The sequence below is a fragment of the Zosterops lateralis genome (genome assembly GCF_965231275.1).
Source record: "Zosterops lateralis genome assembly, chromosome: 8".
Classification (NCBI taxonomy): domain Eukaryota; kingdom Metazoa; phylum Chordata; class Aves; order Passeriformes; family Zosteropidae; genus Zosterops; species Zosterops lateralis.
The window spans coordinates 25,959,789-25,987,483 of record NC_139768.1 but is presented as its reverse complement, the minus strand read 5'-3'; the positions used below and the strand labels follow the sequence as shown (position 1 = coordinate 25,987,483).

General features: G+C 41.3%; 2 protein-coding genes across 4 annotated transcripts in view; one reads left to right on the top strand and one right to left on the bottom strand.

Moving 5' to 3' along the window:
- The window catches only part of INSYN2A (inhibitory synaptic factor 2A), a 30,866-nt gene extending 24,013 nt beyond the window's left edge, over positions 1–6,853 (top strand). Inside the window, exon 4 of the mRNA XM_083866353.1 lies at positions 5,909–6,853. Coding sequence (XP_083722479.1) covers positions 5,909–6,092 — 184 coding nt within the window. The 3' untranslated portion in view covers positions 6,093–6,853. The remainder of the gene's footprint in view (positions 1–5,908) is intronic.
- Positions 1–27,695, bottom strand: part of DOCK1 (dedicator of cytokinesis 1) — a 265,225-nt gene that overhangs the window by 167,706 nt on the left and 69,824 nt on the right. For all 3 annotated transcript variants that reach the window (XM_083866350.1, XM_083866352.1, XM_083866351.1), the window contains exons 24-27: positions 22,658–22,728; positions 20,802–20,908; positions 14,734–14,861; positions 13,145–13,240 (exon numbers count right to left, since the gene is read on the bottom strand). In XM_083866350.1, coding sequence (XP_083722476.1) covers positions 13,145–13,240; positions 14,734–14,861; positions 20,802–20,908; positions 22,658–22,728 — 402 coding nt within the window. The remainder of the gene's footprint in view (positions 1–13,144; positions 13,241–14,733; positions 14,862–20,801; positions 20,909–22,657; positions 22,729–27,695) is intronic.

The window sequence follows — 27,695 nt, the reverse complement described above, 5'->3', positions numbered from 1 at the left end:
GCAATTCTGAAAAACCCCAAACCCAGGTGGACTGAAAAGCTTCCCAGCCTTTTTTATTCTGTAATTATCTTTTCCTGGACCTGCCCTTTCTGCTCCTGTTTCATTTCCCAGCCCACATGAATGTTAATTCTTGAGCAGCAGAAAATGGGGCTTCTCTTCAATATTTTGTGTATTATTCTCAGGCTTTTAGCATGAATTATTTCTGGGAAGGAGCATCTTGTGGAATTCCTGCTGGACTTCCCTTTAGGCAAGGAGGTCAGGAATTTCCAAGTTTTTACAAGGAAATTTCAGCTTCTGGAAGGAAACTTTAAGGACTTCAAATCCCAATTTCTGACTTGGAAGGAAAACAAATCAACGCTCCACTATTGTAGTTCTGTGGGGGGGAAAAAAATCCCTCAAAGGTGTCTCAGCCATTCATTTGGCTATTTTTTACTCCTTTAAAATGTTGATTTATGCTGCTGCGTTTTTACATTATATTAATTTAAGGTGGACTCTCACTATCCAGCAGAAAATATATAATTAAAATCAATAAAATGTAATTCATTACAAGAGGTGGAACATGAGGTTAAAATATGGAGATAAAAGCTAACCAGGCAGTACAGAGCCCACATGGAACTTCACTTTTAAAGGTTAGATACTTAAATATTAATTATTCAAATTAACCAGTGTGGCAATAAAAAGTGAGCATAAGGCATCAATCCCTAGGATAGCAACAGTGCAAGAAAATTAGGTGATTCAATGCTGAGAATAGCAACTTTCATCACCTTTTTATTTCCTACCCACATTAATTAATTTACATTTTCTCATCTTATCTCTGGACTATAAGATGCTTATTGGAAAAAAAATGGATCTCAAAGGCTCCTGAATGCTGGCAGTGCTTTGGAGCCCAGGCTGGGCTGAAGTTCTGGCTGAAAGAGGAAATTCAGCAGAGATAGCTGGGAAGTGCCTTAAGCTCATTTTCAAGTGATTAGTGCTTATCTGGATCCCCCTTTCCCAGGATGTGAAGCACTAATGCTGTGTCATCCAATTAATGGGACCCACGAGGAGACACGGTGGGATTCTGGAATTCCTGCTTCACCTCCCCTGCTTAATGCCCAGGGTTCTGCTGCTCTGAGTGCAGCATCTGAGGGTGAAAAGGGAAATCCAGGTGTCACCTGAGGGGCTCAGCTGCAGGGGAAGGAAAAAGGATTTCCCTGGAGGCAGAAAGAGGAAAAAGCTGCCCAGAGCCTGTGCAGGCTCCAGCCTTGGAGATGTCAAGAGACAGGTGGAGGAAGGACATGGAGCTGCTGGAATGAGGCCAGAGCAGGCACCAGGATAAGCAGAGGGATGGAGCAGCTCTTCCATGGGGAAGGGCTGGGAAAATTGGAAGAAAGAAGCTTTGGGGTGACCTCATTGTCCTTTCCAGTACCTCAAGGAGCTGCAACACAGATGGAGGAGAGAGACCACAAGAGTCTGAAGTGACAGGACACAGGGAATGGCTTCCCACTGCCAGAGGGCAGGAATGGATGGCAGTTTGGGCAGGAATTGTTCCCTGGGAGGGTGGGCAGGCCCTGGCACAGGGTGCCCAGAGCAGCTGTGGCTGCCCCTGGATCCCTGGCAGTGCCCAAGGCCAGGCTGGAGCAACCTGGGACAGTGGAAGGTGTCCCTGGCCAAGGGGTTGGAATGGGATGAGCTTTAAGGTCCCTTCCAACTCAAACCATTCTGTGATTCCATGATTCTCTGATAAATCCCTCAGCAGCTCCATCCTGAACCCAAATTTCTCTGATTCAGCAATTCTCCAGTAACCACCAGACCATGAGCACCTAAAACCTTAAAATGATTCATGACAATGTGTGACTGTGCTAGAAAATAAGAAAACCCATCCACATCTCAGAGCTTGTTGCTCCATAGCCTCCCACAGTCCATATGTTTAATCCCAATGGTTCTCACTCCTCAAATTCTGCTTTCAATCCCTCATGCAGCAACTCAATTAGAAATGCTTCACTGCTGCCTGCATGCAAAAAGTAAAGTCATTAATATATATTGTCAAAACCAGAAAAGCCAAAAACAGAAAATGCATCACACCAATGCCTCAGGTCCCCTAAAGGGGCTCCAGGAGAGCTGGAAAGAGACTTGGGACAAGGGATGGAGGGACAGGACACAGGGAATGGCTTCCCACTGCCAGAGGGCAGGGCTGGATGGGATATTGGGAAAAAATCACCCTGTGAGGTTGCTGTCAAAATCAAATCATCCAAGGGCTGCTAGTTGATTTTATTTGGCCCAATTTCCCTGGGAAGGACAGCACTGATTCACAGGCAGCTGCCCTAAAATGGGAAATTTTGGTTGCAAACCTTGTAAGTCTGCAGTGATTCCGGGGAGAAAACAGAAATATTTTATCACAAATAGAATTCTATTGCTTGTAGCTGTTGAGAAAAACAGCCCCTCTGTTTGGAAGAATTTGGGATTAAGCATGGAAAAACTCTGACTCAGTGCTCCAAATTTGACAATCCATAGGGAAGTGAAGTTTTAGGATGTCCTGAACAGGTGTGACAGGCCAAGGTTTGTGCTATTAAATAATATTCAAGATTCATCTCTTGTTTCTGTATAGGACTTGCTCAGAATTATCAGTCTATTGAAAAATATGATTCTATTATTAAAGAAAAAATGCTTCTGAAGCAAGTAATTCCTATCTCCGTGTGTAATGCCAGGAGAGTCCTGGATAATTAAGTTAATGGAATTATTCTGGGCAGAGCTTAAGGGACAAAACCCAAGTTTGAAAGTGAAAAGAGGCACATGGCAGGGAGGATATTTCAGGAAAAGGTCATTTGGAGAGAGGACACCTGGAGATGCTGAGGGGACAGAAATAGCACTGAGCAAAACAGGATTGGCAGAGCTGTGACAGGTGACAGAATCAAGCTCAGGAATGCAGCTCAATAACAAAAATATCAAGAAATCCTACAAATATGGAATATTTGCTGAATTTAATCCCTGGAAGTGGCCAAGGCAAGGTTGGACAGGGATTGGAGCAACCTGGGATTGTGGAAAGTTGGAACTGGATGATCCTGAAGGTCCTTTCCAACCCAAACCTTTCTGGGAATCTGTCATTAATGATGATTAGTAGTATTTAATTTGACTGATATAAAATTAAAGAATAAAAATAAAGTCAGCTGTAGATAATATAAGAAGATATGTGATTTTTTTCTTTTTTAAATCAGGTTTTTGTCATATTTCTGCAGCACAAACAGGGATAAATTAAAGCCCAAGTTTGCAATCAAATAATTTGCCTTATGGAGCAATTCCATTAAAGCACCTCCAATGCTGGATAAAATGATGCTGATGGACACCAATGAATTATTCTGCAAAATTTACAGTTCTAAATACTGAAATCACACAAATGCTTTTCCTTCAGCCTCTTTCTACCCTTCAGAAGCAAAATATTTCCCTTGGATGTGAAGAGCTGAAAGCTGATCTGTGCTGCAGCAGCCAAAGGCAATAACATGGGGCTTGTCAGAGGGACCAGAACCAAGATGCTTCTTCTTTCTTGAGATCTATCTTTAATAGAAATTGACTACATTAAAAATTACTCTCTTCAGCAAGGGGGTTCTATAACAATTTCTTTTTTTTACAGTGATTTCCAGCAGCTCTTAAGAGCCTCCCTGCAAGAATAATGTTTGAAAGGAGTAAAAATGAGCTGTGGCAATGCCAGAGCTGAAAGGCTTTTTTTTTCCCCCAAAAAGAAACTTGATACTGAAAAAAAAAAAACCCAGATACAATACATGCTAAATACTGCACTATAAATGAGATTTAGTGAGCTCTTAGAGAAGCACCTCCCTCATTCCACAATTTTCTCTGTCTCACTGGCAGAATTCCTGTGCTGGGACATTCCCAGTGAGCTGATCTCCACATCTCACCACGAAATTCATGCTGAACTTCCCTAACCAACTATTTTTTTGCCAGCTACACTGGACACAGAACATGTTACCAGTGAAGAGAACATTGTTTTTCCATTAAGAAGGAGGAATATTAATCAGTAGGCTTGGAATGGGCTTCTGCACCAATACAGCTGCCTCCTGAAAATTCACCATTCTACACTTTCAGCACTGAGCTGAAATTATTAAAATTATCTTTAATTTAGAATGGCTTTTTATTCATTAAAAACATAGAAGAGGGTAAAAGACTCTACCTGAATTCTCACCTAATTTATTTCTCTTCACTGCTATTGAAAAGTTTATCCAAATCACTAAAATGCTTAAACTTCTGCTAAAAATGGATTTACACTTAAACCAAACACCAAATTAAGCAAAGGCAGATGTAAAAAGGCTCACACCTTTCCAGCATCTCTTTCTGAGGCTTGACCAGAGTCCTTGTAGTCAGAATCATCAACTCTTAAAAAAACAAAGCACAAAATTACCTTATCCTTCTCTCAGCATCTTTGATTCCTAAGAGGAAAATAAACTCCACCTAAATGGTATTCGATGACGTTTTCTGCTCAGTTTACAAAGCCTGTGTCAAGTGAAGTCCACCCAAATTTCCCCTTGAAAATCTTGGGAGTTCTTTTCCAACCTTAATGATTCTGCTGGAGAATTCCCTCTGAAATGGCTGCAGGTGTTCTGTGCCATATCCCTGCTCTCCTTAAGCCAGACACGGCTTAAAGTGAAGTTGAAAATAATCTCTTTTTGGATGAGACCTGAGGAATCAGATCTCACTTCTCCAGTGGTTTGGTCCAAACAAACAGTGGCAGAAATACCTCAGAAAACATATTTAATCCTAATTAAAAGTGAACTCAAGCTCAGGAGTGATAATTTCATATTTAGGTAATGATGGAAGCAGCCAGTGCAAAGCCCAAGACAACTCAGCAGTGGAGGGGGAAAGGGAAGAAATAAATTAATCCAAGTGTCTAAATTCCTAAAATTTCACCCTTTTAAATTCATCCTCTGATATCCAGAGGCCCTACTGCAAGAGGATTGGACCACACATCCTTCAAAGGTCCCTTCCAACCCCAAATATTCCACATGAGACAGGAACAGCCTCAGTGCAGAATGTGGCCAGAGGCTGCTGCACAAACCCAACTGAAACCACCAAGTTCCAGGGTCTTTCTGAGGGCCCAAAAATTCAGTTTCTACCATCAGACAGCATTCTTGCTCCATTTTATGCTGTGGTTCCTTTGGTTTATAAGGTGGCCTCAAAATGCTCTGCAACACAAAGCTCAAAAAGGGCTGGAATTTCATCTCAGTTGTGGTTGTTAATTGTTGGAAGGATTTTGTAGCTGGCAGTCTTTGGAATTCAGGACAGAGATTTTACAGCTTCAGATTTATTTTCTGAAGGCAGGGATGCACCATAAAGGAGAATTGCTTTTTAATTGATCTATTTATTCCACACATGGATAGGAGTCTATACATACAACAGGAATGTGATGTTAATTTCATCAAGTTGCTGTTGTAGGTATAGACTCCTATAGAGAAAGATTAATTTTCTTTTCCATAGTAAAAGTGGCAAGGAACAGCTCAGGTAAAGAATTTCTGGGACAGCCTCCTTGGTTTTGGCCAGTCTCTCAGCTTTTCCCTAAGAACAAGGACAGAGGTGCCTGGCTGCCACCCTGAGCTCCCAGAAGGGAGAACTGAGCTTGGAAACCCTCAAAAATCTTTTCCTCACAAAAAAAAAAAAAAAAAAAAAAGCTCTATTTCTAATTTTCAGTCACTTCCCAGCACCTCCACCATAATCCTCAAGATCCTACTTAACAGCAGGGAAAGCTGAACAATCCCATTCCTATTTTTCTTCCGTAGTATCTCCCTTTTTGAACCTCCCCTTTCCATTTTGGTGCAAGAACTACTTATTATTTGCCTTCCATAAATTATGCACTTAGACATTGGGTTAATTAAACTTTTTTTATCATCAAAATTAATGAATGTTTTCTTCTTCCCCTTTCTAGTGTGGAACTGGATTTTAAACAGCAAGAAGATAAACTACAGCCAGTTTTGAGAAAACTTCATCCTATTGAGGAAACTCAGGTTGCACCTTTGCCTTATTCTCAGGAGAGCTACTCCTCTACTCCCAAGCAAAAATCCAAAACTGAGTCAAAAAAGCATGGAAGATGGAAACTCTGGTTCCTTTAACCCAAGTCCATTACGTGTGGAGTTCAAGGCCTTCTTTGACAAATATTTGGAGTTCTCTCCATCATCTGTGATGGGATCTTGGTGGAAGGAGGAGTGTCGTGGCCAAGGGCAGCGTCCAGTCCTCACCGCGTGTACCAAAAAGGCCTTTGTACCGACGGACCATGCCCAGGAGCACGGGCCTGGGGAAGCCCCTGCCCTCTTCTACTTGCAGTTTGCCAATGTGGGATGTAAAACCTGAATGGAAATCTGGACAAAGACGGGAAGTAAAACTGTTCCCCTCCCCTCCTCAGATCCGAAAGCATCGCGCTCCAACCCGCTAAAGCGTCGGCTGGCATCCTGCTCCCACAGGAATGGTGAAAGCCTTTTGGGGGTCTGGCTTGTTGTCTTTGGGCAACAACGAGGGGGAAAAACAACAAGCAAGCCTTATGTTTGCAGTGGTGTTCGGTTTTACAGCTCCATGTTGATCGGGAGTGCAGTTTTCAGCACAGAATTCCTGGACAAAGCACAATTTTTCCCGTGGCCCGAGGCCGCGCTGATCTCCGAGATGTGACTGTGGTGTATTCTCTGCCTTCATGCGATGTAGACTCCGACCAAGCTCTCACATTTCAACATCATTTCTGGTTTAGCTGTGTCCTCACCACCAGAAGAACCACTCTGCTGCTCGGCCCCAGCGGGGCAGCAGCCAGAAACCTCCCAAAAATCAGGCCCAGCCTTTAAGCACCTCCAGCTCACAGGGTGCAGGCCATGGGACGACCCCTCGGTGTCACCTTGGAAAGGTCTCAGCCACACAGGAACAAAACCCCGACCCCAAAACAGACCCATCCCAATCTGGATTGTTGGCCTTTGCCATGGGTTAGCGTTTTTTTGTAACAGTCTTTGGAAAACCTCTCCACTACTGCAGAAGGCAGCAGGAGATGTCAAGGCTGCAGCACTGCTTGGAAGGAGCTGAAATTTGAAATGCTATTTATTAAGCTTCTCAGATGGGTTTCCCAGCTCATTATAATTTATATCTCGATCTATTAATTGTACTCAGTAATTGAAACACTTAGGGGAGAGATGTGAATCAGATTTTTCCTAATTTGGTTTGGTTTTGTTCTTTTTTTTGAAATGGCACTTAAAAGTTTGCTCTGACTTATAAACTGCAACTTTTCCTTCAAGTATTTGCTACTGTCATTAAACTTGCATCTAAAATTACCATTGGTGGAAAAATTCCTCATGCTAGAAGTGGCCAGGGAATGGGAATCTTGTCTTTTGTTTTGGTTTGGGATTTTTTTTCCCTAAGGATTTCAGATAATTTGAGTGTCGTGACAAATTGGGTTTGAAATTGCATCCCCTGTAGCAGCAGGGAGGTACAAATTCTTCAGCCTTTAGGTGCAAGGACCATGATCATTAATTTGCACATACTAAAAATCTGGGGAAGTGTTTTTCTTTTACACTCTTTCTCCTCTTAGCTCAGCATCCAATTTAGTCCTGAGAGGAAAACTGGAGGAAAACAACTTAATTTTTTTCCTCCAAAGAGCAAGAAAAGCAAGTTGAAATGGGAAAGGAAATGCAGAAGACGCCTCTGGCCAGCTCAATATTTGCAGTAAACCTTCAAGAGGGCTACGAGCTCTTGCACAGGAGCAAATCGTGAAATCTTATGGTGAGAGTTGAAGGATTAAAGAAGGTGATCCTGTACACCAGGAAGGAAGTGTCATTGTTTCATGTGGAAAACGTCCCCATGTTTCATGTATTTTATATTGTTTTTAACTAAAATATAGAACTGTTTACAAGACAGCCCACATGACATGGCTTAGAAAACCCAAATATTTCCAAACAAAAAATTACTTTTTTTTTTTTCCTAAGCAGAAAGGAATCTCAAAAAATGGTATAAAATACAGCAGTATTCATTATAAAAATAACATTAATAACTAACACACTCCTCCATGCTAACAGGCCTAGTGTTTGGGGTTTTTTAAAGAAACAAAACCAAGCATCTCTCCATGGCAATCAATTCCCAAGTCCTCAGTAGCTTTGTGTGTGCAGGGACCCTGCCACAAACCCGACCTGTCTGTGGTTCCTGACTGATCCAGAGCTCCTGGAATCAGGGGGAAAGAGGGAGGAAACTCCAACTGGAAAAACAAAGAGCTCAAAGGGAAAGTTCTCATGGCGTGTTCTGTACATGTCCAGGCTATTTTCTTAAGAAGTTGCAAAGTTTTTAATTTTTTACATTTTTTTAAACCTGGGGAAAGCTGACATTACCATAGAGTCTTGCTTCCAACTGACATCTGGTGTTCTCTCCTACCCTCCGATGTACTTTGTAATAAAATGTTTTTGCAAGTGTGTAAAATGTATCATAATTGTATTGCCTTTAGAATCACTCAGGCTCAGGTTAGATAGACACCAAGAGAAAAAAAACCACAACTAATTCTTTAGAGCTTTTAGTTCAATGTGACAGAGCTATTTTCACCCTCATGTAGAAGATCTTGGAGGTTCTAATGAGGAAAATGTGGTTTTATTTTCAATGTGGCTTTGCTGGATTCACTGGCAGTCCCCTGCACTTCATACACTGATTTTCTAGTTGAACCTCTCCCATCTCCTGCTTCAAAATACTTTCTAGCCAATAAACACTGCAGTGATTTTATATCCCTTGCTCTTTGCTGAGTCCTTATAATTTCCACACAGCAACAGTTGCATTCTTTGGTTTAAAACTGTGAGGAAAACACTATTCCTGTGAGTAGCACTTGGTTTCTTAAAGATTAAAAAAAAATTAACTGTAAAAATACTTTTAAAAAACCAGGATAAACTGAAAAAATCCACAATTAAAACTGGAAAATCCTACCACGGGTACAAAGTGTTTGCTTTTTCTTGCCTAAAATGCAAAACCACTGTTCATGCCTTTAATTCCACTCGATGTTTTAAAGGTTAAATCACTTTTTCCAATCAAATAGGGTAATTTTTCATGAACTTCCCAGCCAAGTCAGCTGTTAGATTATACCAGGACCTGTGTATTACCACCTATTATATATTGCTGCTGGAATTGAGCTGGAATTGAACCAGATTGCCACTAAAAATCCAACTGCACCAACACCATTTTGGTCTGGGAGAAGAAAAGTGACTGCACGAAGATTTTAATATTCCATAAAAACCATCTGTGGTTCATTAAAATAACTGGAGTGCTACAAATGTGTCCATTTGTTTAGGTGAGTGCAGCTCGTTCCCATAAATGTTGGTAGGAAATGCAACAAGGATGGTTTGACACCAAAAAAAACTCAGTATTAGTGATGGAATAAAGTGAAATTAGCTCGCAATATTGTAATTTCTGATGATTTTGAAAGAGAAAAAAAAAAAGTGACTCAATAAAGCGAAGTATTTTTACATGGAAGAAGTTCTGGTGAAGAAAACTACATTTTCTCCCCGACATTTTGGAATCCATGAGGCCTGACCTGGACAGATTTTAAGGCACAGGAAGAAAACTTACATCCAGATTCAACCCCTGAATGAGTAACTGCAGCCTCAGAAGTCTCCTGTGACCATCAATAACTCTTATTTCAGGCTTGCACTTGTATTTTACAGACTTCTGGAGAGGCCTCCAGCCTGGAAGTGCTGAGAGATGGACAATCCACCACGGTGATTGATTGACTGATTAACTGATTATCCAGAGTTCCCCCATCAGTGCCACTCTGCCCTGCATGACCCTTGTCACTCTCCTTGTGTCAGGTGTCACCTGCACCCCACAGAGATTCCCCTTCTCAATCTCCTTCCAGCAATCACAGAGAGATTCCACAAACCCCTTTTCCTCCTTCTGATGGCTCCTGAATAATTTTTCTGTTCTGGTTTCACCTCATCCTCATCCCAAAGCACAGAAGGGAAAGCAGCAAAGGGGAAAAGATTCCATCCATCAGCAACACCATGAAGTCTTGTCCAGTGCTGCTTACTCATACATCCCAATACCCAAAATAATCCATTTTCCCTGGTCACAGCACTGACTTTGTCCCCCGTACACCTCTGAATGTTTTCCAGAGCCACTCTCCTTAAGGACACACTCCTGGAAGTTAAAACCACAGGAAGATGGAATGGTTTGTGTTGGAAGGGACCTGAAAGACCATCTCATCCAACTCCAATCTTCCCCGAGGCCAGGAGATTGCCTTTCAGAAATTAAGGAGCTTTGCTTTCCTTGGCTTTGGAAATGAGGCACATTGCAAGCCGCTGACACGAGGAGAAGCGGCAGCTATGGATCATTTTGGAGCTTCCACTGAGGCTGCTCTGTCCTGATTTACTGCAGGAGGCTGAGATGTTGCCTCATGTGGAACCCAACGTTGCCCAAAAGCCACCATGAAAGGCAAGAGATGGTTTAAAACCACCCTTTCCAAAGGCTCAAGGAAGTTTGCTCAATTTACTTTTTCTTCAGGCAACATGTTCTTCAGTCAGAAAGGTTTTGTGGTTTGTTTTCCAGGTGACTTCTCACTGTGCCAGGAGCAGTAGCAGCTCGAGGCAGGAGCAAAATTAACCTCAACCAGGCAGTCTGGAGTAGCAGAACACAGTTCAGCAGCCTCAGGCTGCATCCCTGTACTAACAATAGGATCATTATATAAAATAAATATCAATAATAATAATAATAATAATAATAGAATCTTCTACTCAGCAAATGGACCAAGTAAAAACCACCAATGAGACTTAGGGGGAAAAAGAGTCCAAATCAAGAAGGATTAAAAATTCTTTTGCTACCAAAATTATCAGATTTTAAACTTATCATTTATATTTCATTTTACTTAATGTCTGGTTCTTGTCCTTGCAAGTGTCTTATTTCAAGGTAATTCTCTTTTGAAGGTACAGGACAAAACTTGCTTTTGATTTTCTCAAGGAACTCCCATTTAAGGAGGAAATAAATGAAAACCCAATGTGCAAAGCCAAAGCAGACTATTGGAGAATCCTTCCAGTTCAATGCTGTAGAAAAGGCTCATCCTGTAATTAAAACTTCTCACTTGAGCATTTAAATCCTTAACATTCCTCCACTGCTCATAAACTGCATTGTGCAACATCAGGTTTTGGATGGAGATGGTATCACAAAGCATTTCCTTCAAGGAGAAAATATGCCAGCTTTAGGACACCAACACAGTTATATTTATAGAATAAAAAATTGGTTATGTCTTGTATTTTCCTTCCTTTAAAGAAATTATCATTACTTGAACTCTGTCAGATATTTCAAATTCCTCCCTTCCAGTCACCCTGTATGGTTAATTCTCTACTACAGGTAAAACTAAGAAAAGAAAAGTCACTGCATCATTTCAACCCAAATCTGATCCAAGAGAGGTCAAGCTGTGCTTCCTAATTTTTATTATTATTCATTTTACTCCTCCTACTTTGCTGACACCACAAAAATGAGTTATGGCTGGTTATTTAACAGGGGAATCTCTTCAGCAAAGGCTGCATTGTAAGGTAGGAGTAAGTACTCATTAAAAATAGCCTGAAATTTCAGTGTTCATTAGCTGATTATAGACGCTGTGCAAGGAGGGATTCCAGGCTGTGCTCACCAGCACAATGCAGATCTTTAATATCACTGTTCTCAGTTCAAACATACACACACAACTTCTCCAATCTACTCAGCTAACTGCAAAAGGCATAATTAACATTTTTAAATATCACCTGAATCATGTTCATCAAAACAATAATTAACTCACATTCAGCCTGCAACTGAGGAAGTTAAAATAATACACAAGGCTTTCGACTTCCTTGCACTGCTATGCAGCCCAGCACTGGAATATTCTGTAGGAATGATCTGCTTGGAACCATTTGCCCACAGAGTTTGTGGATTCCCATCCCAGGAAGTGTCCAAAGCCAGGCTGGACAAGGCTTGGAGCAACGTGGGACAGTGGAAGGTGTCCCTCCCCTTGGCAGAGGTGGAATACAGTGAATTTTAAGGTCCTTCCAACCCAAACCATCCTGGGATTCTGTGACTTCTTGCTCCAACAATGGATATGATATCCATTACCCCTTCCTGACAACAAAATCTGAAGTGAAACACCAAAACTAAGTCAGTGGATGGTGCACCAAAGACAAAATGAAATTGCAGCAGATCTGCCACCACGAGCACCCCCAAATGCCAAGGAAATGGGCAGCAGGAGGTAAAGAAGACGTGCTGAGGACACAGAGCCCTCTAAAAGTCAAATATCACTGTGTGTAATTACAGGGAGAGTTTAAATTGGGAAGGAAAGAGGAGATCAAAAAAACAAGTTGCTGATGGACTCATCTATCTGACTAACAATTAACCCCTTTGTAAGAAATCAGTGCATTGAGCAAAACTGACCCAAATTGATGCAGAACTGAGGGACCAGTGCTCAGACACAGCACAAACCTGGCCCACTTTAACCACTTTCCTGGAGGGATCAGCTGCCAGGTGCAGACAGCTAAGAAAGAATACACAGAGACTCCCAAAACCACAGAGAGACTCCCAAAACCACAGAGAGACTCCCAAAACCACAGAGAGACTCCCAAAACCACACTCAGATCTGTCCCCATCTCAGATATCAACAGGCCTCACTATTTTTTTTTTCATTATTTAGTCCACTATTAATTAATTAACAGTGGAAAAATTCAAGTGTAAGGCTTTAAAATCACAGTGTTAAGTCGAGAGGGTAGTTTGCATCAATCCTTCCTCGAAACACAATTTTGGGCTCTGTACTTCAGTCATTTGAACATTTACCTTGGTTATCTCAATTTAAGTCAAAAAGACAAGTAAATGCTTGTAATGCAGTAACAACAGCCAAATCTCATTTCCACACTTCTCAGATGGCTAATTACCAATACTACATCATTTTGGTGCACACAGATATCAATCCTGCCTAATCACCTGCTCACAGATATTTTTCAAGCTTTTTTTTTTGTTGTTGTTGTTGTTTTGCTCTTCCTCTGTGTCAAGCACAGCAAAATCACCAGGCAGTGGTCTCCAGCTTGCTGAGCACACAGAGAGCCAGAGAGAGAGAGAGGTTTTGATTGCTTTGGATCACCTGGGATTGCAATCCTATTACAGGCAGGCCCAGGAAGATGTGACAGAGGTGTTTGAGTTTACTCACAATGAGCTCTGAGTCCCGTCCCATGGAAATCACAGTTCTGTTCACTGTTCTCAGCAGGTTCTCCATGATGATCTGGACATGGCGCTGTGTAGGGCCCTGAGGACAAGGAATAAATCAGTGAAAACTACAAACAACAGACACCAACACAACATTTGTGTTGCCTTTCAACCCACTCATCTGCTGAAAAGTCACTAAAGCATCTCTTGCTGTTAATCAAAAGGAGTCTCCCACTTTAACTGTTATTTTCGTTATACACGTTAGTGATAAATTAAAATGTGCTGCTGCAATGTCAATGAAAAGCCAAGATCTTGGGAAAGCAGCCTATGACATTTAGTTACCCATTAATTTTCTTCCCCCAAGTCATTTTTCCAACATCAAACCCCCACAGCCATTACCAGACTGGGGGGAGGGAAGGAGCTGTTCTGCCACAGCTCAATTAACAGGAAGAGAAGAGCAAAGCAAAACTTACATTAAGAAACTACCAATTTCAGTCAGTATTAGAAGCAATCTACCACTACTTTTGAAAGAGTTAAAATGAAATATTTATTCCAAGCAGCTTTTAAGGACAATTCCAGAAATTTCACACAGAATGATGGGCAAAAAATGAAGCCAAAGACACAACAAGGAGAAAGAGACAGATGAGCTTTGCTCCCATCTTTTACTTTATGGATGAAAAATATATTTGCATATTGGAAGGATGATCCATCACCAGCACAAACCTCACCCAAGAACTGGTCCTGCTACCAGGATCCAGCCTGAGAGAGAGTGGAGCTGCAGGTGAGTTCCTACCACAGAGAGAAAAGCAGCCAACAAAGAGTGACGGGAGCAGCCAAGCTGCCAGAACCAAATTCCTCCTGTAAAACAACCCCCTCTCTGAAGCAGCCACACAGAGCTACTTCCAAAACCAAACAAAATCAGAGCAAAACCCAAAAAACCTCGATTAAATAAGATGTCAGAGAGGATGTGAGTAGCTGACCCCTGAGGTCCTTTCCAGCTGAATTAGTGTATGATTCTACACAGCACTGAAGGTTCAGGCAGCAGCAGCAGCCCAAATTTTTAGGAGAGCATCAAATCACTGCAGCTCTCTGGCAAAGCACCAATATTTGTACGTTTGTTGAGGTCAAGAGAAAGCAAAAAAGAGCCTATTATGCAATAAAAAGGGATATTATACATGCTGCACGTCTAGGAACCATGTCAGCAACGATACAACTCAAATGCACATTGCCCAAAATGCCCATGGGAGAAAAGAAAAAGCACCGAAACAAAACCTTTTCCACCTGGAAGAGGTCAGGTCCATAAATTAGGAAGGTTTAACTCCTAAGGATACTTATTTATTCACTATCTAAGCAGAAAAGCTGGACTGGATGTGCCTCAGAAACAACAAGTGCTGTGCCAGACGTGATGTGTGAGGTGCCACACAACACACCCTCATCACTGGAAAACTAAGAGTTAGAAAAGGCTGGTTAGGAGGTTACATAAAAGAAAAATTTTAAAAAAACCTCTAAAGCTTCAGGAGCTACCTGCTTAATTCACTTTACCAAAACAATTTCTGTGAAGTGTTCCTGATCACAGAGCCACCCTGCACTCACCACGTCTTTCTTGTAGAGCACTTCCAGGATGTTACTCAGCAACTGGCAGCAAGCTTCCAAATCTTCTTGTCTCTCCAAGTGATACTTGAGCTGGTCTGTCATTGTTGGCAGCAAGATTTCCCTGCAGTCTGCACATAAAACACAAGGTTACAAACAGCTTTCAGGGCCTTCAGGCTGATGTGCTTCAGTGCTTACATAAGACACACACACACAAAAAAAAAAAAATCAGGAAAAATAAATTAACTTCCAGCTTTTCAACAAAAACCTCACCTCACCAACTTCTGCCTCTGAACTGCTCAAACCTTTGACTATTTGCACCTACTAAAAACCCAAAAAAATTCTTTTCCTTGCTCAAGTATTCAGACTGTTCCTACATGGAGGGAATCACTAGGTCAAAATTAATTACTAATTATCCATATAAATGTCAGCCCAGTGAGCAGCTTGGCTCTGCAGATTTGCCCCAGAGATGCTCTGTGATCACAGCCTTGTGCCTCTGCATCTGGGAAACTTCAGGAAATGTTGATCCCTGAATTTTGGAGTAACATGGAAAGGAACAGCAGATTAAGCAAAACCCTCTCAGGGCAGAGGGGTCACTGCCCCCAAATACAGGGAAGAACCCCAAAGGCCAGCTGCTGAGCACTCCAGGAAAGGCAGAGAACATGTCTTTGCAAAGCCTGCCAGGTGAATCAGTCCTTAATAACTTAAAAGGCCCCTAATTAGAGGGTTGAGAATGTTCCACAGCCCTGCTAAGCCTCAGTGGTAGGGAGGGGGGAAAAGATCAGGTTTAATATCTGAGTCACCTCTGAGTTCCACTTGCTGGAGCTACTCTGATCAATGGGGGAGGCAGTCAGGATGGATTTCTGAGAAAGGGAAAACAAATTGATTTGTCCCAGTGCTTGGTCTGGAATTACACAACCAGCACAGAGCACTTCATTCCCTTGGGTGGAGCTGCCAAGGCTCCTCAGCTCCCACCTGGGGTTGGTGATAAACATGGGGGTTGAAACAAAGGGGGCTGGGAACTCCACAAAATCATCCCAAGGGTGATGAGGAGCAGCTGAGGGAGCTGGGGGGGCTCAGTCAGGAGAAAAGGAGGCTCAGGAGGAACCTTCTGGCTCTGCACAACTCCCTGGCAGGAGAGAATATTGAGTGAAGGACACAGGGAATGGTTTCCTACTGCCAGAGGGCAGGGATGGATGGGAGACTGGGCAGGAGCTGTTCCTTGGGAGGGTGGGGAGGGGCTGGGATAGAATTCCCAGAGCAGCTGTGGCTGCCCCTGGATCCCTGGCAGTGCCCAAGGCCAGGTTGGACACTGGGGCTTGGAGCAACCTGGGACAGTGGGAGGTGTCCCTGCCCATGGCAGGGGTGGAATGGGGTGGATTTTAAGATCTCTTCCAACCCAAACCATTACTGTTCTGTGATATTTTGACCAACCCAGTGCTGTGGTGACATCCCCTGCAGGAAGATGAGATTTTCAGTGCATCTTTGCTCTGGATTATTTTGGAAAACATGGAGCTGATCGACTCTGCATGATTACCTGGGAGCACAGAGGAGGAAAGGTGAAACCTCATCACCCTGCCTGCCACAAACAGCTCCCAGCCCTGATTAATGGAGAACATTCCTGGTCCAGAACTTCAGTTCCTGCTCCCAAGCAGCTCAGGATCTGCTGCACAATGGTCACAAGCAAGGATAATTCCACATCTGTCCTAGAGTGAAGTCCAGCCCGTCAGAGAGAAATCAAATATTCATCTGCACCAAAGGATGATCAGTAGGAATTATGAATTAGCAGCACCCAAAGAAAGCCTTCAATGAACACAGGTGAATACACACCATAAATTTCTGTCAATAAAAACATTTTGTTTCTTGGGACACTGATAAATCCATTTGTTTTATGGTTCATTTAGTTCTTGCAGCCAAAAAAATTTAACCTGTGCTTAGTAACTGTTTCCACTACACAGCTCGTGAGTTGAGCCAATAAGAACTCTCATAAATGAAGAACTCTCATAAATGCTGGGTGTTGTCTATTACCATTCAATAGACTCCAATTCCTCATGGAAAAATCCCTGGATTTTCTCTTTTAAACTACAGCAGCTCCACAGCTCACTTGGCAATCAGCTGGAAGTCATTTGGAAAACAAAGCAACAGTGAATCCAAACAACTCCATAGGACAAAACAAATCAGACAAATCACTGTTTACACCAACCAAAACCTTGACCTTTGCAAGGACAGGATACTTCATTTAACTCCCAACCATGAGCACTGAAAATATCCACTAAATTATTAAACTGCTCCACACTCAGGGAAGAATTATATTTATGTCTTTTTGGTTAATTTTTAAGTAGTGGAGTGAAAATCATATATAAGATTATATGTGTTACGTTATTATATGGTGGTAGGGATAAATGTTATTTATTTATATATTAATTTACTTCTACATGGAAACATTCTTTATTTATATAATTATATTTTATTAATTTATGTATTATATTCTTATTTTTCTTTAAAAATATGAATAAAATAAACTTTGAAACTGTATTTTACATGTGGGGGGGTTTTTTAATAAAGATATACAAACTCCACCACCAAACTCCATTCTGATCCAAGGTCCCAAACTCTCTGATTTCCCACTGAATCATCCATCACTCAACATCATCACTAAAGCAAAATGCTTCAGCAAACTGCTTCACACACCCACCCCTCTCACCCCCAAATCCTTCAAGCTTCACAAATTCATTTATTTTGAATTTTAATTCCTCTGGAGACACACATAAATCTTCCTTGACCTCTCAGAGCACAGAATTGGAGCCTTTTTTTCTCCACCAGAAAGAGGCTGATGAAATTTTCTGTGCATTTGCCAGCCTTCCCTAAGTCCACAATGCTGTAGTGCATATTACTTTTAGAAAAGAAAATCTCATTTGTGCAACAGGATCCAGGATCAGCTGACAGCTTATATGAAAGTATTCCCTATCAGTTTAAAATTCCTGAATCAGTGAAAAGCAGGAAGGGCAGGCAACATTTTAGTAATGAACTTCAACCCACAGAGCAAGGGACAGGAAAATCTAAATTTTAAAAAGGCTGTGGATAGGGATTTGATTTATTTTCAAGTGAATTTGAATGTTTCTGAAAGGTTCCCAGCACAACTGAAGCTTGAGACACTAATTTCAAAGAATGATGATGATGTAGAACTACAGTGAGAAGATCAGAGGGATGGAGCCCCTTTCCTGCAGGAAAAGCTGGGACACCTGAGGGTGCTCACCTAGAGAGGAGAAGCTCCAGGGAGAGCTCAGAGCCCCTTCCAGGGTGTAAAGGAGCTCCAGGAGAGCTGGAGAGGGACTGGGGACAAGGGATGGAAGGACAGGACACAGGGAATGGAATATCCCATTTCCACTGCCATACAGCAGGGATGGATGGGAAGGAATTGTTCCCTGGGAGGGTGGGGATGGAATTCCCAGAGCAGCTGTGGCTGCCCCTGGATCCCTGGCAGGGTCCAAGGCCAAGTTGGACATTGGGGCTTGGAGCAGCCTGGGACAGTGGAAGTGTCCCTGCCATGGCTGGGGGCAGAACTGGATGGGAATTAAGGTCCCTTCCAACCCGAACCAGTCTGGGACTCTGTGATACTAACAGCAAGAGAAGATTTTAAAGCCACACTTTTTTTACTGAATAAAACCCCCCAGATATCCATGGGAATTCCAGAATGGTTTGGGTCAGTGCTCATGCCTGGAATCCCCATCCCAGCCAGACCAAAGGCTGTTGGATTTAGGACATTCCTAACAGGCAGTGACAGCAAAACCCTGCTTAGGAGCCTCCTGATAAGATCTCAGGGCCATTAAGCAGCACTGTTCTGTCAGCAAACTTGGCCAGGGCCCTGATTGATCACCCTCTCATTAAAACCAATCCTTTTAAATGTCTCAGCAGCTCAATAATGTTGGACTACACCATTCCCTGCACCCTGAAGGGCTGAGTTTGGGAATCAGGTTTAAAAAACAAACCAGCCACACACAATTCCTACCTCCCCCTCAGAAAATGGAACTGCTTCAATAAAGGAAGGTGAAGATTAATATGGTAAATGCACCATGTGCCCCTCCAGCCTTTCTCAGGAGTGTCTTTTACACTCCATTTCTTGTTCTCTCTGAGTTATCTCCATTTCTTCCTCCCCAGGAGAGTAAAGGATGATCCCTGATATTACTGACTTCAGTCCCAAAGTCCTGGCAACCTGAGTGTAGCCAGAATGACAGAAGCAAATAAGTAACACAGATGCACAGCTCTACCCAGGAAACATTAAATTATTCTTGGGGACACCATTTTACCCAAGCCCCAACACCAGAAACACCACCTGGATTCCTCATTTTAGTTCTTGAAAATCCAGCACTTAAGGGCTGAATAATTTCAAATCATTTCAGAAGTGAAGATAAAGTCTGGACTTGCTGTTCCTACCACATTCCTACATACGGTGACACAGGTGGTAAACTGTTTCTCAGAGACTGTAAGAGTGGTATAAAACCACCACAATGCCAATCCACCACGATTTTTTAAACTAAAACCAGTATAATTTGTTTTATCAGCACTCAGCCGTCTCAGCCTTTGTGGTCTGAGAGCAGAATTCTTCCAAACCTCCTCTGCCACTGAACCAGTGCCTATTTGCTCCCTCATTACCTTCCCTGACAGCACACAAACACTTTGTTTGGCTCAGTTTAACCTGCAGCCAGCCTGAAAAAGAATCAAGTGTTTCACCTCAAAGGAGGAAATCTGCAGGACAAGTGCCTGAACTTATCTTTCACTTGGCCCATTAATGGGAAAGCAGCAAATAAGTAGCCATGGATGAACAGCACCCTCTGAAAGGTTTCTGTGCTGCTTTCCTGCAGCCAGGGAGCAGCTTCAAGGCAGAAGGGACATCAAAAACCTCCATTTCCCCCACAGGAGGTCACTGAGCACAAAAAATGAATTAATGATTTTTGATAAACCCCAACACAAAGTTATGACAATCACATGGCTGATTCGTGCCCTTTTAAAATAACAGATCGAATGGTGTCTTGGTTTATGTAACAAAAAAAAAAAAAAGTTTATTCTATTCCATCTGTTGAAACCCGGTTGGGGAGGTGTTTTTTCTTTATCTGTTGTAACTCCAGGAGGGAGTGGGTGACTGCCTTTCTGATAACAACCCAGCTGTTAAAACCAGGTGGGGGATTGTTTCTTATCTCTGTTCACCCTCCCATTACCTCCATGGGGATATCTCCTGTTAATGGGCCATTAAGGCTCATCTATGACAGGACACATTACATCATCCCAGTGTTCCTTCTCTCCTCCATGGGGATATCTCCTGTTAATGGGCCATCAAGGCTCACCAATCACATCACACATTACATCATCCCAGTGTGAAATCCTCTACCCAGGGAGGAGGACCCAAACCATTTCCACCTAGATAAAAAGGAGCCACAAGTGTGACCAGACATCCAGTGTTCCCATGGGAATCCCAAAGAAGACTGGACCCATCTCTGGACCCTTTTTCTTTACGGGCCCATCTCTACTTCCAACAGAACCACCTCTGCTACCCTAGGAGGGCTTACTTTTGGACTGTTTCCAACACCCTGACCAACAGGGTGTCAGGTTGTATTCTGTCTCTGTCAGTGGTCTTTTTGTATTATTGCATTTATTTTATTTTACTTCTTTTTTTTTCTTTTCCCATTAAACTGACTTGGAATCTCTTCCTGGTTTTGCTTTCAAACCACTACAAAGGGGTTTTCTGTCATTTTGCACTTTCACTTCTTTACCATTTGCAACCTGCATTGTCCATTACGATTTTCCTCACACCCAAGGCCAGGCTGGATGGGGATTGGAGCAGTCTGGGATAGTGGAAGGTGCCCACCAAACACGGGGCAGCACTGGATGGGCTTTAAGGTCCCTTCCCACCCAAACCACTCTTGGGTTTCCATTTTAAATCTTGTCCTTCCAGTGGAGCATCCTTAAGGTGCTCCAGGCTCCACAGGGCTGGCAGGAGGGACAAGGCAGAGGGCTGGCACAGGGAATTCCACAAATTCTATGGAATTCCAGGCCCTGGAATTGTGCCTGCTCACCGTGCTGGGTGAAGAGGTCACTGTGCACGATCTCAATGAGGCAGTAGAGCTTCTGGATGGTCAGGCGGCTCACGGGCACGTTCAGGATGAACTCGGTGAAGAGTTTGCTGCACACACACAGGGAAAGCAAAAATCCATTAAGCTGAAATTTTAAATTAAATTTAAACCCCATAAATTCACGGAAAAACATCCAGGAATAAAGACTCGGACACAAAGCTTCATGCTTTTGGATGAACAAACTCAATTTTTTGGGGATGTGAAAAAAAATAATAAACCAGAGAATCATGAATAGTTTTCCACAAATTTATTTAGTTTTTAATGCCATTTTATTTGTCCCTCTCCCTTGTATCTCAGCTTTAGACTTTGTCCATGTTTCATTTAATTTCATTTATTTAGGTTTTAAGTTTCTCTTGCCTGCACTTCACGTTCATGATTATGGATGCCAAAAATAAGGTGATAATTAACACCGTAAGCTACTAACAAAAAATTAATCATTAAAAAACACCCCAGAAATGGACATTTTAGGATAAGGTACCATCACACTCATCAGCTGGGCTCCCACCTAATGCTGACAAAGACTTTTCAACAATTTTGAATCCCTCCCTAAAATCTTGGGTTCTTTGCTTTTCCTATTGAGACTTCACTTCTAATTAGAAGTCAACCTCAATTTAAATACTCCCAGTATTTCATTGCAATTTGCATTGGTAATACCAAAGAAAAAATGTAGTATTTAGGGTAAAACAGACCAAATCCTACATTTCCCTTTCGCTTTTCCCAGGAATTTTGCTGTCACATACAAAAATTAGTATTTAGTCCAGAAACTCTACAAATCTGGACTTCCTAAGCCCAGGGAAGTGTAGATGAAACACGCGACAGTCCAGGCAAGCAGAAGGTAAATTCCAGGTTTCTCAGGCCACTGGAATATTATACTAAATTACATTTAATTCTTTTACTCCTATTTTATCCCCTTTCCTCCTTCTGGCATATCGAGAATATAGAAATAAAACAATACAAAAGGCAGAAGGGTTTGTGCAGTAAAATAACGTTTAAAAATGCAGGGTTTTTTTCACTTTGTAACAGCACCATGAAAGGTAAAATAATTTTTTTCTCTTTAAGCTAAAAGTTCTCCTAAAATACCAGGTTTTATTTGGTTTTTCTGCTGTTTTTTTTTTCCTTAAATATCCTCTTATTATCCTTTTAATTTGCTAACAACACTGCCGTGTTTATGAGCTACTAAGACATCAATCCAGCAATAGGGTTCACTAAATTATTTATTATTTTATTATTTACATGAAATTTATACTTGAAAGAGTGAAGCATCATGGTCCAGCTGAAGAGTTTTGATGGCATTTCCCTGATTATTAATTCTTGCTAATTGTTTGTACTGCACAGTTTGTCAGGCATTTGTTGGACATAATTTTTAAAAAACAGGCCCTTAGTGCAATATGGATCACCTTAAAAATTTTATCACTTTGGTTTTATTACTTTTTTTTTTTGCAGGTATTTTTAAGGGTTACACAGTCCCAGTAGATATTTCTATATTTTTACACATTTTTGTATCTTTAGAAATAGCATATATAGATAGTAGTAACATAGAAAAATATCAATACATAGTGTATGTTTCCATATATGTTATTAATATTATAACATATTAATATTATATTTATATTAATTATGTAATATACTATATATTATATTCATTATATTATCTGTAATATATTAATGTTTATAGTATTAATATTTCCATATTTATATATTTATATGTAATTGTTTATATTTTTGTGTGTATTATATATATATATTTATAAATAAAGATGTATATAAAATCAACACTCCACACAATTAACTCTACTCACCTGAGTTCCTTTGGATCAAACACTAATTTCACATCGTTGACAATTGCTGGCAAGTATTTAAGTGCTGCCCCCTAAAAAAAAAGAAAAACACACCAAAACCCCAAATTAACAAAATCTATGTGTTAAAGGTGATGCAAAGACTGCAAGAAGAGCATCGCCTACGAGGAGGTGGCTTCGCTTTCACCATTTTCTGTGGCACCTGAGCTGAAATTCAGCAAAAATTAAACTTTTAAACTGTTTTAAAATAAAACAGAGGCATGAAATGTTCATAAACTGGGGAAACTTAGACCAAAATTAGATTTATAAGCTCCTTCCAACATTTTATAGAAACCTTTTGGTTCCTCTAATCCCTTTATCCCCATCTTCTGCTGAGCAGTCTCCCATCCTCCTCCTCTGCCATGCTGGAGTTGTTCAGGTTTTATTTTCACTCCACTAAAAAATTAAACAAAAAACCTAATTAGCATTTCTTTCCCTGCAGTAAGTTCTTGGTAGCCACTCATGAAACCCTGGCTCTTCCCAATTCCCCTTGAACTTGCAGCTGCCACTGCACAGCACATGAAAGAGCCCAGAAGATACAAACAGATGTTTAATATTTTAACTGTTTGTAGGAGTTTTTACTCCTCTTATCTTTTTCTTTGGAACAATTAGTAGTTATTGCATGCACTGAGCACCAGACTAGGAAAAAATCTCAGAGTAATTGAAGTTGAAACCAGAACAGCCAGACTTGTCTGCCTTACCTTGTGGTTTATTCATTAAATCAAATGGTTTGATAACAGGTCTATTTTTTTTTTTTTGGCCGAAAAGAGGCAGGGTTGGATAGGAGACTGGGCACAAATTCCCAAATCATCCCTGGGAGGATGATGAGGAGCTGGGATGGAATTGGTGGCACTGGATGAATTTAGGATCTTTCCAACCCAACCCACACTGTGATGTGAGAAATGAGTATAATTTACAAGGCCTGGCTGGACACAGACATTTTCCATCCCCAGAGGGCTCTACAGGTAGAAGAACCACAGGAGAAGAGTCTTGAGGAACCAACACAAACCCTCTCTTTTCCAAGAACTTCCCTTTCCTGCCACAATCTCTGTATTTCACTCCCAACCCCAGAGCTCTTGGCAGCAACAAATCAATGTTTGGTGACACCCAAGGAGAACCTCCAGAGGTCACCACAGCTGAGATTCCTCTCCAAAGGGAACCCCCAACCTGTCCCTGGGCTGGATGAAGATTTCAGAGCATCCAATTTTCAGTCACAATCCACTGAAGTTGGATCATCAAACATCCCCACATCTGCTGAAAGGACTCCTGACCTGGTGGCTTTGGAATTGTGCAAATGGAGCAGTGATGGATGAGGGCTCTAATGACCAGTTAGGAAGCACAGGCAGCACTGGAGGTTTATTTGCTGATCATTCACATGCATGGAGCCATAAATGTTTAGTAACATGTCTTAAAAGAGAGCTGACATTTTATATCTTGAATTAAAATTTCACACCCGGCATAAAAATGAACACTTGAACGGCTCCCATGAACTACTGTGGGGTAAAACTATTTACAACAGCCATTTACAGCTTGTAGCTGCAACAATTAGCAGCAACTGAGGGTCTGCTTTATGGACAAACCAATTAAAGTTTAATTCTGGAGATTTAAAGAAGACTGTGGAAGTATATTTCTCAATTTCCCACCTCAGCTGGCTCGGTTATGTGACAAGATGATCAGACTATGAAGCTGTGCAGCCCCATGATTAAATCTGTATCTGTCTAAGCCAAAGGGCTACTGAAATAATTCTTTATTGGTGTTATTAAAACACGTAGAAGAGCAGCTCTCGCTGTAGATCTTACTCTGTTCAAGCTGCAGTAGATTTTCTGTGAGCAGTAGCTCCATTGCAATGCTGGTTATTCCCAGGACACTGCAATGCATAAATGAGGAATATGAAATTCAGCCAATAAAAAAAAAAACAAACCAAACCCTGCTCTTGTCTTTCCATAAAACATCATGAAAAAACAAATAAGCATCTGGTTTGGGGGTTTTTTTCCTCCCATTTAAAGAAATTAAATTAATTACTTTTCACTCTTGATCAAAGGCTCCAATTCCTCATTTCCACAAGAAGCACACGGTAAACTAAACCCAAAAACCTTAATTCCATGGTTACCCGGGGATGCCTTAACCACTTGAAAATTCCAACCAGCATTAAAGAACCACAGTAGTGAGGAACCTTAATCTCAATCCAACAGGTTTCTGCAGTAATTTCCCTGTGATCACACGAGAAGCACACCCAAAGCTGGCAAGATCAGCCTCACACACACACTCAATAATTACACACAGTTTCAAGCTGGGCTGCAATAAAAACCTGACTGCCCGAAGGGGCTCCTCTCTTTGTGCAAAACCAGTGACAAATTATTCCCACCCTTATCAAGTTACAAAATCAGTCATTTCCAGTACTACAAAGCACACAAATAAAGCAGCAAAGGGGAAGGATGAAAAGCAGTGAAAGCAGCAATGAGCCAGTGTGTGGCATGAATAATGGATATATTCTCCCTGAGCTGAACTTCCTCCTACACTCACTGTTCTGCTGGCTCTGGGGTGTTTTGGGGGTTTTATTTTTCTGCCCAGCCTGTGATTCACATGGCTCAGCATGACATCAGCCAGGCCATGGCAGACTGCAGCCAACTCAGAGCACTCTTGTGGCTCATCCTCTACATCCCAAACACACAAACACACATTAATTTCCCCTTCATGAACACCAGAGCTGTGGGTAAAAGGAGTTATTCCACAGAAAGGATGGAAGAACCATGAGCTGACACTTCCTCTGTGCAGGAGCTGCCAAGAGAAGCTATGGAGCTGCTCAAGGATACCTTTAAAAACTGTGGAAAAGGCAATTAACTGGGCCAGGAAACACAGTTCACTAAGTGAAAACAATCAGGGCCAGAAAAGTCAAAGCTTTGCCTTAAATGGAATAAAATTAAGCAATAATTGATGGCCAGAGCTCTCTGCACAGCCAATGCAGGGGATGGCAATTCCCAGGATTTATCCTTCCACGAACTAATTGCAACTTATTCCCTAAATCATCCCTAAAATCATTCCCTAAATCATCCTTTGCAACCTTTCAGATAAATTCATTGATGGGCTTCTAATGACTTCACAGCTAATTGTGTTCTCCTAAACTTCTCCACCACTGGCAGCCAAATCACATTGGTGCAGAAGGAACAAATGCAGTCTTGGTATATCCAAAGAACATTGGAGTGAAAAAAAAAAAAAACCCTCAGATGTGGTAAAAAAGCCAAAGTAAGTAAGATCAGGTGCAACAGAATTGTTATTCCCAACAGTGGCCCCTCTGAACATCAACTGATTTAACAAGTCATTAATTGTGTTCTCTTAAACCTGTCCAGAGCTGGCAGGGAAATCATGTTTGTGTGGAAGGAACAAACTCAGTGTTGGTACCAAAAGATCATTTGAGGGAAAAAAAAAAAAAACACACTCCAAAAAGGCCAGAATAAATAAGATCAGGAGCAATGGAATTGTTATTCTCAACAGTGGTCCCCCTGAACATAAATGAAGAGCTCCATGCTACTCTTTTCTCACTGATAGTTCATTTCCAGACAGGCTTAATGAGACAAAAATGGGTAAATTTTCCTCCTACCAAGAGGAAAATTAACACATTGTCCAGATCTAAAAGTTCAAGAAGCTTCTATGACTAAAAGTTGATCTGAATTATTGATCTTGATTCTCTGAAAGGAATTTTATCTGCAGTTTTTTTGCTGGGTGGGGGAAACCTCAAACAACTTCACTTTGACACTTGAATATTTAAATAACGCTAAGTTCCATTTATTTATTGGGATAGAAAGTTGGGCCCAACTGCTAAAACTGCCAGGAGGAGCTGCTTTTCAAGGAAACTCCTGGAGTTTTTTATTTCTTCACAAAAGGATGAGAGGACAAGTAAAAGTCTTTTCTTTGTGTCGTCAAGCAAATAAAAGCACATTAAAATAAGACAGGGCAACCTTGCTAAGTACTTTCAAGTATTTCTGATATAATTTTGGATAATAGATAGAAAAATGAGATTTACTCCTTTACTTTTGTGTGTTACACAGCTGAGAACATGGAGAGATCTCTTAATTAATACAAAAGTGAAATCACCTCTGATAATTACAGTAGGTCACTGGCGAGTGAAAAGAAAGCAAGACAGAAAAAAAAAATCTTGCAACAATGAAGAATCTTGCAACAATGGAAAATTATCCCATTCTTGGTTTATAAATGGAGTGACAAAAAAAGACAAAAAAAAAGTGTCACAAAAGCTTCTTTGCAGTAGCTGTTAAAAAAAAACCCAAAAAACTAACTTAAGGTTGTCATTAGATTGACCAAATGACATTTGCAAAGTATTAAACAAAATGTATTCTGAGCAGAACACCACAGCTTTTTTTTCTGGGGTTTAAGTTCAGCTCTTTGTAGTCCATAAAAGCCAAAAAAAAAAAAAAAATCCTTAATTTAAAACTGTCATTTTCCAAAGCCATTCGTTTCCATCAGCATGCCTGGCCTCCAAATTAAGCACAAAAACTCGGTGCCAAATACAGGATACTCTCCTGAACTCTTTTGTTTGACAAAGCAATAAATTTGTTTTACCCAACTCCATTTGAAAATGCTATTTTAATGTTAATTTTCATCTTTTGTGCCGTTCAGCAAAGCACCTCCCTTCCATCCCAGCATTATCTTGGGTGCCATTCCATTAAACTCATCCAAACCAAATTAAGCTCAGTCAGCAGCTGGATCAAACAATACCCAGGAACACCTGAACCCTATTTTAGATTTGGCCCGGCCTAGAGCAGTTATTCAGCCCACAAACTAAAGCAGTTTTTATCCCAGTTGCAAAGCAGCGCTAAATTCAGTGTAAACCCACCCAAACTTGGTGTAAACCCGCCCAAAGAACGATCACAAACAAGTATCTTCTGGAGATATTTCCTACACGGATTCTAAGAGACCCAGAAACTCCAGTCCACAGTTGCATTTTTGTTACTCAACTAATCTGAAGTAATGTTTATTAGGAATTCCA